This window comes from Pleurodeles waltl, chromosome 1_1, assembly GCF_031143425.1.
Source record: "Pleurodeles waltl isolate 20211129_DDA chromosome 1_1, aPleWal1.hap1.20221129, whole genome shotgun sequence".
NCBI classification, from domain to species: Eukaryota; Metazoa; Chordata; class Amphibia; order Caudata; family Salamandridae; genus Pleurodeles; species Pleurodeles waltl.
In genome coordinates this window covers 443,726,671-443,740,007 of record NC_090436.1, presented here as the reverse complement: position 1 = coordinate 443,740,007, position 13,337 = coordinate 443,726,671, and the positions used below count along the sequence as shown (strand labels likewise).

The window sequence follows — 13,337 nt, the reverse complement described above, 5'->3', positions numbered from 1 at the left end:
CACTTGGAATCTCTAGAGAAACAATTTCCACAAATATTTTTGTCTCTACCCCCCCCTTCGGCTAAAAACATTTTATAAACCCGGCTCTTCCTGGGTTTTCTTCCTGCATCTGGACCGAGCGAGATTACTTTGGTTTCCTGAGGTTGCCTGGCAAGACAGATGAGGGTAAATATGCAAATGTATTTTTCCCCCTAGGGAACCACATTTCTGCAGTGGCGGGCTACAGGCACTGCATCAGGATGTCACAGACTGTTCAATGAGCACTGTTAAGCCAGAAAGGGCAGGGTATGTTCCAGTGGATCTCTAGCCCGAGAGCTTCTTTGTTTTGGCAGTATCACAATCCCGCTCCTTCAATTCAAGATGTGCAGAGCCTAATGAGCATGCGGGGAGCTGTGCTGTCTACAGTATAGCTTTAAGAGTATTTCCAGATCCAGAATTGAGTGGGCTAGAACAGTGACAGGAATCAGGTGGGAGCAGGTTATATTTGTGCTACCACCAGTGTCACCAAAACACAAAATAATGCTCAAAACCCACATGCCAAACATTCAGGCCTTCAATATGAGTCTGGTGGTCCTAGGACTGCCAGACTCGCAGTGGCGGTCAAACCGCCGCCAATGCGGCGGTCCGGCCTCCAAATTATGACCATGGCACTGCCATTCTTTCGCCGGTCTGGCAGTGCCAGTGGCCTTAAACTGCCAGCGCAGTGCTGCAAGCAGAGCTGCACTGTGGATTACGAGTTCCCTCTCTGCTGGCTTTTACATGGCAGTTGCACCATGTAAAAGCTTGAGGAGTCGAGGTGCCGGGGGCCCTTCCACTGCCCATGCACTTGGCATGGGCAGTGCAGGGGCCCCCATGGACAGCCCCTTCACGCTGTTCACTGTCTGATTAGCAGACAGTGAAAAGCGCAACAGGTTCTGTTCTGCTTCACCCGACGCACTGATACATTGCCACTGGCTCGATTACGAGCCAGCATCAATGTTGTGGGCTGTTTCTCTCTGGACCAGGTGACCAAGCGGGAAAGTCGTAATACGGGCTGTGGGGAGGAGACCGCACTGGCGGTCTCCTGAATGTGGGGGTTTGCTGGCGCCATTTTCCACCTGCTAAACTCGTAATGAAGGCCTCAGTGTTGAGTTATGTATAAAGCACAGCCAAACAGAAGGTTAAGGAGCGTACCCACATCTAGAACTAGCAAGCAGTCACCTTATTTTTTAATTTGATGTATTTTGTCTGATTCACTGAAAGGACTGCCTTTTGTGTTGTAATGTTCTCCCATTTGAGAACAAATAAATAAAGTGTCTCACACACATATATCCATCAGTACCCCTACAGAGGGAAAGATGCACGGGTAGCAGGGTTATTGAGTCTCTTATATTTTTGTTTTCTAGAACAAAATCCGACTTTGGTAGTTGATGCTAGAAAAACAAAATGTTCGCTAAGAGGGTGCAACAAAAATGTTTGCTGACATGGTGCAACAATTTGGCACCTGTTTGGCAAACTCTTCATATTTCAAAGGAACCACCTCAGTGGTGGTTGCTCTGAAGGTTTAGAGATCCTTACCGGACAGGAGGGTATCTCCCAGTTTGGCACAAGGTATATGGTCACTGCTGACTTGATGTGCTGGTAGACCACGTTGTGGGGTCCAAAAAACACTTATGATGTCTTTCAATACCATCAACTGCTCAAGCTGCAGAGGTTTGCAAAACCTGAAGTCAATGAATGCAATTTGTTTGGATTCGTTTCACATTTCATGAGTTACACCTCCTCCCCAAACTTTACAATGGTAATAAAAAAATACATTACACTCTATGCCTCTGCATATATAATTGTATCTATGGTAAGTGGGACCTGCAGCTGAGGACAGACACCCCTTATTTGTATTTTCTTAATTATGTCTCCTTCACATTTGAAGATAGTGATGCGCACCACTTGACACTCTCTAGTAACTCTTTTATTTATTTCATTGTTTTAAGAGATGATAACAAAACCTCAGCATCCATGTGTTTTTAGACCAGCAGTCTTGTCTCACGACAAACAATGATAAGCATGTTCACCTCCATACAGACACAAAAGAGTTACTATTGTATTTTTTTTTTTTTTACATTTTCGTAACGTGCTCATTATTATATTATCATTCAAAATATATGAAGGTATTTTTAAAAAATAACGTTATTTCTAAATATTCAATTTTTGCAAATAATATTTACAGCAGTGATTTTTTTTTATGTGTCACCTCTAATCTCTCTTTGTAGTACATTGATGAAGATTGTAAAACATATTTCCTATACCCACAGCATAGGTCTTTATGCATCCTTAATTTTGTGGCTTTTTGATCCTTCTGTTCCTAGTCCATGAATCATCTATAAGTTTCACAATGTATATCAACTATTCTTCCCTAGAGGCCTGGTAGTAACAATGTAATGTTTGCTAATGTGAAAACTTGAATCTTGCTTGTGCAATATGCATTTGCTCCTGCGCAGTAGAGTGTTTATATTCACGTATTAAGCCAAGAATGCACAAATATTTTATATCAAATTTGTGGATGCCGTTCTGTAGTAGTTTGGAGCTTCCTATAGCACTGAATAGGCTTGCTAATTTTCATGGTTCAAATTGACCTTGAAGTCAGAATGCTCAGTAATGCACATTTGCTAGGAGTGCACCTCACTTTTGAACCTTGCAAGTGAAAGGGGAATTCAGGAAGAATAATGAGCCTGGTAATGTAGGTATGAATTATATCTTCTCCTTAAGGACCTCCAGAACTTCCTCTGGGACAAGATCCTGCCATTTGCTCATAAAGTAAACTTACACTGAGAGTAACACGTTTCTGTCACATGATTAAGCTTCATTGACATATATTGAGAAAAAGCAGGTATATAGTGGTATAAAACTCTCTTTATTTTAGCACTATGCTCCATCTGGCCTTTTTCTGGTGAGAGCTCTTGTCAGTCGACATGTCTTTGATTCTTTTGCTGTGCTGCTTGCTCTTTTGCCTTAAACTCTTGTCGGACTTTAGTCCTCCTGAGGTGTTGTGTTATATTTTTATCAGCTGGTGCATGGAGCATTAGCAAATGCACCAAATGACAGAAAGCAGGGGAGCTTTGGACTGAGCTACACATGATGAACCCAAGCACCAGATATATAGATGAAGTTTCTCCAGGTGAACTGGGATGGAGAACGGCCCAACACTGGACCTGCAAATTGGCTAAAAGTATGAGTGTGAATCAAACCAAAATATTAGGTAAAGTCTAACAGTACTTAGCATTAGTTTGTTGCTTGTTTGCATGGTTTATATTGTTTGTGGCCAATGTATTGTCAAGAGGGTGTGCAGAAATGTCTTCTGGGTAGGAGAAGTACATAAAAGGAAAAATGGATGGGCAGATAGGATTGCGAGGAGTCCAGTAGAAAAGGAAAATGAGTATGAGTGTACACCTAGAAAATAGAGCGAGTAGGCTCTAGAAGTAGCGCAGTAGTAATGACGATAGGAAGGGGTGCCAGGAACAGGTGCACAGTCCCTTGAAGGATGAACATGTGAGTGAAAGAGACCCTTCGATCTAGCCACCCGACCCCTTCGCAAGCCATACAGGGTGTTGACTGAAGGTTTGTTGAATAAACAAAGATGTTTGGGTGTGAGTACGATACCTTCCCTACCTCAATTCAGATAAGTTAGAATGAACCCTTTACCTACCTCCCTCTATGGGATGAGCTCTGGGCAGAAGGCCCACTGGCCTTTTTTCCCTGGTAACTGAGAGTGAGTGAATCATAAGAAACAGTGATGGGGCTGGAGAGCCTAAATGTAGTGAACCCCCACCGAAGAAGACTCCTGCTCATAATATGTACCAACAACTTGGTAAACACACGCAGAAATAATTAGGAGAGCTAGTTGGACTCACTAATGAGGACGGGGAGAAGTCCTTTTTGGCACATAGTACAGATATAAAAAGACGGGCTAACTTGCAGAAGAAGCTGAAAGATCCTAAGAATAGAAGAGATGCCGAACAATGACTGATCTTTATAGAATGGTGTGAGGAGTTCCACAGAAACATGAATTTCACGTCTGGAGAATAAAGGATACTCAGGAGACATTGGAATATCAACTTAGCCACCTTATGTACAGAGTTAAGGCTTGTGGTCCAATTGCTCTGCCTACTCTGTAACAATTTCCTCAGATCATAGAACCACAACCGAAAAAGGAGGCAAGCAAAGACAAAAGGGAGGAGGATTTGTTAAACATGTTCCCCAGGTCAGCCGATGGGCCTGGGAGTGCAGCTGGTGATACTCCTGAAAAAAAAGCAGTGCCTACAAGACCACCTGCAGCTGGAGTACAAAGAGGTAATGTGCAGTCAAGTGCAGCAGGACTATTTGACAGTACAGTGACAAGGGGAGGCTGATTCCAATTCTGTGGACCTGTCTACAGTGCACGCATGTTCCACTCTGGGGCACAGAGACTGACAAGAAAGATTTTCCTAAAAAAAACCTTGAAAGCTGGAAACAGACCACTGGATGGCTGTCTAAAAGGCATCCCCCTTCTCCAAATCCAAGTGAAGCTGCTGATAAGAGTCCATCCTTTTCCACACTACAATTTTTGAGGGGGTACTCAGAGGTTGGGGATAGAGTAGTTGTCCATGTCCCTTGGACTACCTCTGATTTGATGAGTTTTAAGAAACAATTCCCCAGCAATTGCAAAATTCTAACCTAGTTCTTTGAATAATTGCAGAGTATGTTTGAGATATCTAAACCCAACTAGGCGGATGTGGATCAGTTACTGCAATTGGTAGTGCCGAGTGAGGTGAAGGAAAGACTGGTGGAAAAAATGCCAAGTTTACAATTGACCCCTGAATGATGGGGATTAAAATGCTGTGAAGGATGCATTGCTGAATGCAACTACAGAGGTACGGCCTGTGAAAACTGATTGGACTTAGATATCAAATTAAAAGCAATATAAGGGTGATGCATCAGCTGATTATTTGGACAGACTTAAGGACGTGTTTAAAAGATATTCCGGTATAGCCTGACTGGCTGAGCTCGGGAAGCTGTTGGTGCTGCTTTTGTACAGGGATTATTACCAAATGCTAAAAGTCAGGTGACCACCATAAGTAATGGATGTCAAACTAAGAGCTAGCAGAATTGGTGACAGGCATCAGGCACTGCATAGTGTCACAAGAGAAAGAAAATGTTGAATCAAAATTAATGTCTTTCAAATTTGCGAAATATACAGCTGGAGATTAAACAGATGATACAAGGATCCCCACAAAGGGGAAAAGGAGGGCAGGAAAGGGAGGCAGACGAAGTGGAAGAGAAAATGGAAGAAGACAAGGAGACGCCCCGTGGTAGAAGGTTTTTGCTTTGCTTGTGGTTAGCTGGGTAACTAGAAACAACATTGTCCCAAAACCGCCTCCAATGAACAAGGGTTCTCGGACCAACCTGGATACCATCAAATTCCTCAGAATCTTTACCACAAATTTTAGGACAGCTCAAGAGGTTCCAAGTGTGTAAAGTATATACTATTAACAACAAATCAAAATGCCCTTATGTGAATGGTGCCGGTGATGGTAAACACACCACCTACCTTATTGACATGGGTGATGAGCATTCCTTTCTGCTTAGCCAGACTAATCCAACAAACATGTTAGAAAGAGATATGTTGTGTAAACTGAATTGTATTTTGTTTTGTACCTCAGAAGGGATGTTCTTGTATATACCTGGATGCCAAGAAAGTAAAGTACTTCCATTACCATGTGAATGTTTGAGTTCAGAGGAAGCAGGCAAGGTTACTGTGCCCCTTAACAGAATTACCTTCACAGATACCATCCACATTGTGATACACAGGTGGCAATAATATGGGATTCATCTTTTTAATGGAACCTGTCAATGTCAAGGTCAACCCTCCAAAGAGCTACTCAAAATTGTGCAGTACCTGCTTAAACCTGAGGTGGAGGAAGAAAAACACCTTATAATAGCAGATTGATAGACAAGGTGGAGAAAGCATGTGCAGGTTCGTCCCAGACCCTAGGGGTATTAATCATGTGGTTATCACAAACTTCCCTGTGGCCCACATTTCACTACCATCCTCTCTTGGCTGCCATTGTTATTACATTGTTGCTGCTATCAGACACTTTGATGATCATCCCTTAGATCATCCCTTGGCTGAGAGTGACCCCTGAGAATGATGGAGAGAGATGCTGCAAAGGATGTTGTGTTGAATGTAACTACAGAGGTGTGGCTCTTAGAACTAAAAAGGGGTAGGCAGGCTGTTTCAACTATCACTAGGTTCTTTTCCGTTTTACTACCCATGCATGGGATGGCTGTTGCTTTATATGAAATAAAGAGAAATGCAATTTTGAACTATCTATTTAACACGTTTTCTCACTATGTCACCTGCTGTCTTGACATTGTGTTTTCGATATAGCCCCAAAGGTTGATATGATTACTTTTAAATGTGAAGATCTTGATTATTGCTGTACCAATTTGAAAATGCCAATAAAGATATTTTAAAAAATAAAGAAAAATGCAGAAGTTTTAGAAGAAATAGCAAGCTCAACTGCAGTTTACTTTGGGATTAGGAAGAGAAAAGTCAGATGCCCACACCAAGATGCTGATCCAAAACTGAATTTTTAGATTATTTTAGTGGCCAGCTGTACAATTGTAGATACCGAAAGTTGCACTCATCTTCCCAGTACTTCTTTTAGCATACACAACCAGATTACATTAAATAAAGGGTAATGAGATGACATGAGATCCAGAGTGACCATGACCGAAGTGGCATCTGGACGTTGTTGGGAGACCTTTTGGAGTATGGAAACATTTGAATTCATTGTAGATATGTTCCAACTTCGGTTGTCCTTATATTGCTGTCAGATGAATTTGAATTTTGTGTATCATTCAAAACTACTTGCAAACCTAAAGGTAATGCAAATACTTTCTTGCTTGCTATTTCTAATGATGACGAGGAAAGCAATAATGGGATTTTTAAAGAAACTGTGAGATTGCATTCTATTGAACAGCTGTAAATGTACATTTTTACTCTCAGAAAAAAGAGGGGGATGTAAAAACTCAAATCTTGTTTTATCATGATCCTATAATCCTATGCAGTCTAGTGTAATATGCACGTATATAGCCAATAATGGACCAATATTTTACAATTAAATATGGATGGTGGTTTATAGTAGTTTGGAGCTTCTAGTTGCAGTGAATATGCTTCCTAATTTTCATGGTTTAAGTAGGCCCGGGAGTCAGAATGCTTAGACTTGTATATTTGCACATTTGCTAGAAACACAACCTTGTTTCTGCATCTTGCCAATGGAAGTGAGATTCCACAAGAATAATGAGCCTATTATCGTATGTCTGAGTGATACCTTCCCCTCAAGGGTGTCCGGCAATTCCTTGGGAAGAAGATTCTGTCACTTGTTAATTAGGAATATTTCCGGTGAAAGGAAAAAATCTCTGTCACATGATTAAATTGCACTGAGAATAAACATGCATACACGGGTCTAAACTTCTATGGATTTAAGCACAGTGCTCCAAATGACCTTTTTGCTAGTGAGAGCATGGGTCAGTTGAAATGGCAGTTTTTTATCCTTTTCTGTGCTGCTTGTTTTGCATTAAGCATTAGTTGGACTTTAGCCTTCCCAGTGCATTGCGTTTCATTTTTAAGACTATTGTAAAAGTCTTATTTTCTGCTTGGAACCACAATACGATATAAACAGCATTTGTAAATTCAATCAACGTAATGCCTTTATATTATTCTACTATCAATATCTTTCTTATGCATACTCACAATATTAATTCTACGCGATAGCGTTATTTGTAATCAATGTGCCCTCTATATCTCAGGCAGTTCTTATACATGTACCGTCAATAATTCTTGCATATTTATCCAGGCGTTGTGTTACTAAATTCTAATATATTCTATTTTCTTTGTTCTCGTTTTCTGTATTGTGTCTCCTCCTTGGATTGTCTTTTCTACACAGTAAAGTGTGTTGCACAGTGATAGATCACAGTCAATATGTGTGCTTTCTCAAGGATAACTTGTGTCTTTCCTTGTAACTGCTCCCAAGTGTTTGCCATGACACACTTTTCACTTGCATGTTTGTACTGCCCACACATTTCTTTCTTGTATCGATATCCTAAAACGCAGATTACATAGTCAGGAGCGCATCAGATATATTGTTTTAGCTTTTCTTTTACCGTACCGTATTTTCTGTTCTGTCATTGATATTTTTGCATGCCTTGCATTTTCTTCAATCAAATATAATTTACGGTTTATTGGGCAGACCTCATTGTGTGCCTTTTTTGTTTTTTAAGTGACTGTGAGCAAAGTTGTCTTCCAATAATTTTTATTGTCTGTATGTTATAACTGGCCGCAGTCCAATTTTTCCAGTTAGTATATATAGTGCACTATCTTGTTTGTTTGAGACGCGAGTAAGATTGTTACATCGAAACGCATTGCCAATAAACTTCTTTGAACTCACTTCTGGAGTGCAAGCTGTTTGTCACAGGCTTGATGCACATATCATGGTTTTGAATGAATGCATATATATATACATACTCATACAAGGCAAGTGAAAATGAATGTGCAGCAATAAAACATTATTACATTTACGAATCTTCATTCACACATTTTTACTACAGCGCAAATGTCAAATTTTACATTATTGCTGTAGTACAGCTTAACTAAATTAAACAAATCCCTAATTACTTCCGCACAGATGACTGTTACAATGACTTTACAGAGGAGAACAACTGGACCCAAAATCATAAAGGCGATTTAAAGAGATTTTATTTCCACCCACAGACTTATCCATTTAAGTTCTTGTTAAATACCTTTGTTAACGACTTTTAAACACTAAAAGAACCTGTAGGGACCAAATTATGCATGGCAACCCACCAACAGTAATACGCTACTTATTCCCGTTGTTGAGGAAGCGAAGGGGCATCATGACCTACTGGAGACCCCACTTTGCTTCTCATTAACCATGAACACACTTCATACTATGGCAATAAACAGCATATTACATTCAGTGTGTCTGAATATGTGGTCACAATTGTTAAAAATTCTCTGCTAGAATTTGTTTTGTTGACTTTATAGATGCATACTTTGCATGCAAATACATATTTTTGTCAAATAGAATCTTAACCCATTTTTGACAGCTGCCTGTTTTGGCAGCATATTTCAGCATTATCATACTTCGTTGTGAGAGTAACAGTAGGAGGATGCAGGAACACAGCTACGGCACATGATGCAATTTCCTGTTGCTGGGACTGAACAGTAAGTGAGAGGCGATACATTCCTTCAGGATAGCCAAGGAACAGCATAGTGAAAGACAACTGTCCCCAAAAGTAAAGCTACATATGAGAAAGGTTCACAACTGTAAGAGATGCTTGGGATAAAGTACCCCTGCCATCAATATTAGGGATATTGCAAGTCATCACAGAGTTTTATAACCATATAGAGGAATGAGATCTTTCCTACAAACCACTTAAAAACTTGATGCATAGCTCTTTCATATGGAAAAGCAAGCATGTTTGCAAACATGAAAAATAGAAATAAAATCTCTAGTGCAAAATTAAACACATCAAAAACCTGTTAAATATTTGTTGCAAACAGATATTAGAAACAGTTGAGTATGTCAGTTTAAAGAAAAGCTGCAGTAGCTCAGAATGTGTAGATGGATGGCAGAAAGAATCCAGTTTTTTCTATCTAAGGAGTGCAAAAAATAAACATTCTCTCTGCTTATCAGTGTGAGCTAGTGGTTCCCAGCTTGTAGTCCGGGGACCCATGGGGTTCCGCGAAGCCTCTTTAGGGGATCTACAACTACTTAAAAAATTCAATAATATTAACAGATTAGGTCTTCAGCTTTCAGTAATGACTCAGTACAGGGTCCCCGGATTTCGATAATGATTCAATGGGGGTCCCAGGGTTCCAGTATTGGTAAAGGGGGGGAGGACTACAGAAGTCAAAAGGTTGGGAACCACTGTTGTAAGCCACTACAATAAAGCAGAAGAAAGTTGTTGCCTTAAACAGCTGCTTCAATTATGTTCCATGGGCTGGTCTGCCTTTCACCTTGGCTGCTGTCTCTGGCAGCAGGCACTGTGACATCAAAACTCAGCTCTAATAACTTATAATAGTCTAGTTCTGACATGTTTTCTTTATAATCAGTGACTTGGTGCTCACAAGTCACTCATTATGAAGAAATTAGAAACTGCCCTTTATACAGGGATTTCAGAATCCAGTGTATTATAGCTCAATAACACATCTATCTGTCATGAATCCCAAGAAGTCTGCAGCACACCACTGACCACACCCATTTATCGTCTGGAATGCCATGTTCAGATCACCACTGTAAGTACCCCGAGTTCGGATACGGGATGCTTTACGTGTAAATTATTGGTAGCACTGACCATTTTCTTCCCACGTCAAGGCCTGGCAGTGTATAATTGTATAGTGACACACAGGTCAGGCCAGCCTCTGATGGGTTGCCTCGCATTTGTCTTAATGTGCTCTGTCAGCTATTAGGACTTCAAGAGCTGAAATGTCATTTAGTACCTGCTTGACAGTAAACCTACGTTGTCACTTCAACTTTTCTTCAGGAAATGTCAAACTGTTTCTGATTCTACAGTTTACGCGTATTTAACAAAAGCATTTTACTAACGTGGGGACCAAAGTACAAGAACATTCCGCAATACAACATTTTGAGGATTTTTTTAAATCACCGTCACGTAAGTCAGTTTACACAAACTAATTTCACGATGTGCCAGGTACATTTATTTTGGATACTACAATTGAAGGTAATTTTAATATGACAAACATTTTTAAAAATATTCATTCTTTTGACAGGATACTCACGTGTTGGATAAAGTACTCCAGAGTAGCATAAGCGATAGCAATCCCATCATGCGTGCTAGTTCCTCGTCCCAGCTCATCCAAGATAACCAGCGACCGTGATGTTGCTTTTTTAATTATTTCTGCTGTCTCTGATAATTCCTCCATGAATGTACTGCGACCTTTGTAGATATTATCTGCTGCTCCCATTCTGGAAGAAAAATTAAAATGCAAAACGTTTTTTAAAATGTCAAAAGAGGTCAATTTCCATTCTCCTGGTCCCTACGAGGGATACATTATTTGGGCCTACAGATCTGCTCTACTGTTGGACGCACTGTCCACCACAATTATGCAGTGATCTTTACAGCCACTCACTCTGACCTGTCTAGGAGGCAGCAGTACGGTCTCTCATGGCTGGAACGCCTGGAAGCAGTTAAAATGACACAAAACGTTTGGTCAATACATGACTGACAACTCAGCCTTTCTGCCTGAGACCTGAGTAAGATACCTATGCATTATCAAAATAGCTAAGCGTAAGCAGAATTCACTTCAACAAGCACATCTTCAGTTTCTTGAAGGTTTTTAAAATTGTTGTCCGTGTGTTGCTAGTATTCGCCCCCCTGCTACTGCTGGTGAATGACAAAAATATCAAACCAAAAATATTGTCTGACATAAGTCTCAAGTCAAAAATATTGGTACTATAAAATATCAAGGTATAAAATAAAGAATGGTAGAAGAACAATCTGCTTACCTTTGGTAACACCTTATCTGGTAGAGACAATATCTATTTGCAGATTCCTTACAGGCGTCAGACTGGATCTGGAGAATTTTCTTGAGCAGTACACCTATCAGGTGGCATTGATCAGCTCCGCATCTGGCAGAAGCGGCATCCACACCAGCTATGATGTCACAGTTCCTATACAGGTGCCACCCCAGAGCACTGACGTCAGTTTCATTTCATGACTTTCCACGCCAGAAGCACACAGCCATCAAAAACACTGACTATGGAAGCGTCAAAACTAAGACCCTGAAAAAGGAGTCCCTGCCCCCTGAAATCAGTTCACAGAATGGGAAGGATAAGTAAGGAATCTGCAACTAGATATCATCTGTACCAGATAAGTTGTTCTTGATCTTCTTAAGAATACTGGGAAAAAGTGGTATGGGCGGAAAGGAGTACTGGAAGCCTTAGTTCCACTCAAAATGAAAAGTCTCTCTGAGTGATTGCCGCCTTGGAAACTCGAACATGCAAAATTGCTGGCATTGTGCGTTCTCTGCACAGGTGAAACAGATCAAATCAAGGCTCTCCCCACTGCTGAAAGAGTACTTGCGCCATCTCCGGATGGAAATACCATTTGTGATGGGCTAGGCATTTTCGGCAGAGTTCGTCTGGTCTGTGTTCAGTGAGCCTGCCAGATGTTGAACCACCAAGGATATGTCCTGCTGTTCCAACCACATCTAGAGGCGCAGAGCCTCTTGACAAAGAGTCCACGACCCCACCCAGCACTGCTTGTTGCAGTAACACAAGGAGGTAGTGTTGTCTCTGAAAAACTGCACCATCTTCCCTTTGATAGAGGAAAGAAATGCCTTCAATGCTAGCCAGATCACATGGAGCTCCCACATGTTGATGTGGAGTTCGGATTTTGCCGGAGACTAGATGCCTCTAATCTCCACCTCTCCTATATGACCGCACCATCCAGGAGTGATGCACATGTCACTAATGTCAGATCTGGTTGGGGGAATGAAGAGGGATCTGCCTCTGATCCAATTGCGATTCGTTAACCACCACTGCAGATCGTTTGCAGTTCCCTCTGAGCTCTGGACCTTGTCAGAAAGATTCCCCTGATGCTGTACCCACTAGAACTTCAGCTGCCACAGCAGAGCCGGCATATGTCACCGGACATGCATCACCAGCAGGATGAGGGAGGCCATGAGGTCTAGCAGCCTCAGAGTCATTCTCCCCGAAACCCATGACAGAGGCTGAAACATCGGTATTCTACCCGGAATATCCTGGACTTGCCCCTCGGGAGGATAAGCGTGAAACTGCACTGTGTCCAGAACAGCTCCAATGAAAGGGAGTGTCTGAAAGGGAATAAGGTGTGGCTTCAACACATTTATAGTGAACCCTAGTGAATGCAGGAGTTCTGCCTTAGTCTGGAGGTTGGAGATGACAGCCTGGGGCGAGCCCGCCTTCAACAGCCAGTCACTGGAATAAGGGAAAAATGAAACCTCTGATCTGCGCAGATGAGCTGCAACCACTGCCATCACCTTGGTGAACACCAGAAGGGTGCTGGTAAGGTCAAAGGGAAGCACAGTGAACTGTAAGTGCTTGTAGCCTACCGTGAACCGCAAGTAATGTCTGTGGGCAGGCAGGACGGGGACGTGAAAATAAGCATCCTGCAAATCCAGTGCAGCCTTCCAGTCTCCTGTGTCCTGGGCAGATAGAACCTGAGCCAAAGTGAGCATCTTCAACTTCTTCTTGAGAAAGAGATTGAGGGACCCAAGGTCTAGGATAGTCCCAAAG

The 13,337-nt window shown here is 41.6% G+C and overlaps 1 protein-coding gene across 3 annotated transcripts in view; it reads right to left on the bottom strand.

Annotated features, from left to right (window-relative positions):
• MSH3 (mutS homolog 3) overlaps positions 1 to 13,337 on the bottom strand; it is a 1,766,808-nt gene that overhangs the window by 121,140 nt on the left and 1,632,331 nt on the right. For all 3 annotated transcript variants that reach the window (XM_069224514.1, XM_069224522.1, XM_069224532.1), the window contains one exon: positions 10,841 to 11,027. In XM_069224514.1, coding sequence (XP_069080615.1) covers positions 10,841 to 11,027 — 187 coding nt within the window. The remainder of the gene's footprint in view (positions 1 to 10,840; positions 11,028 to 13,337) is intronic.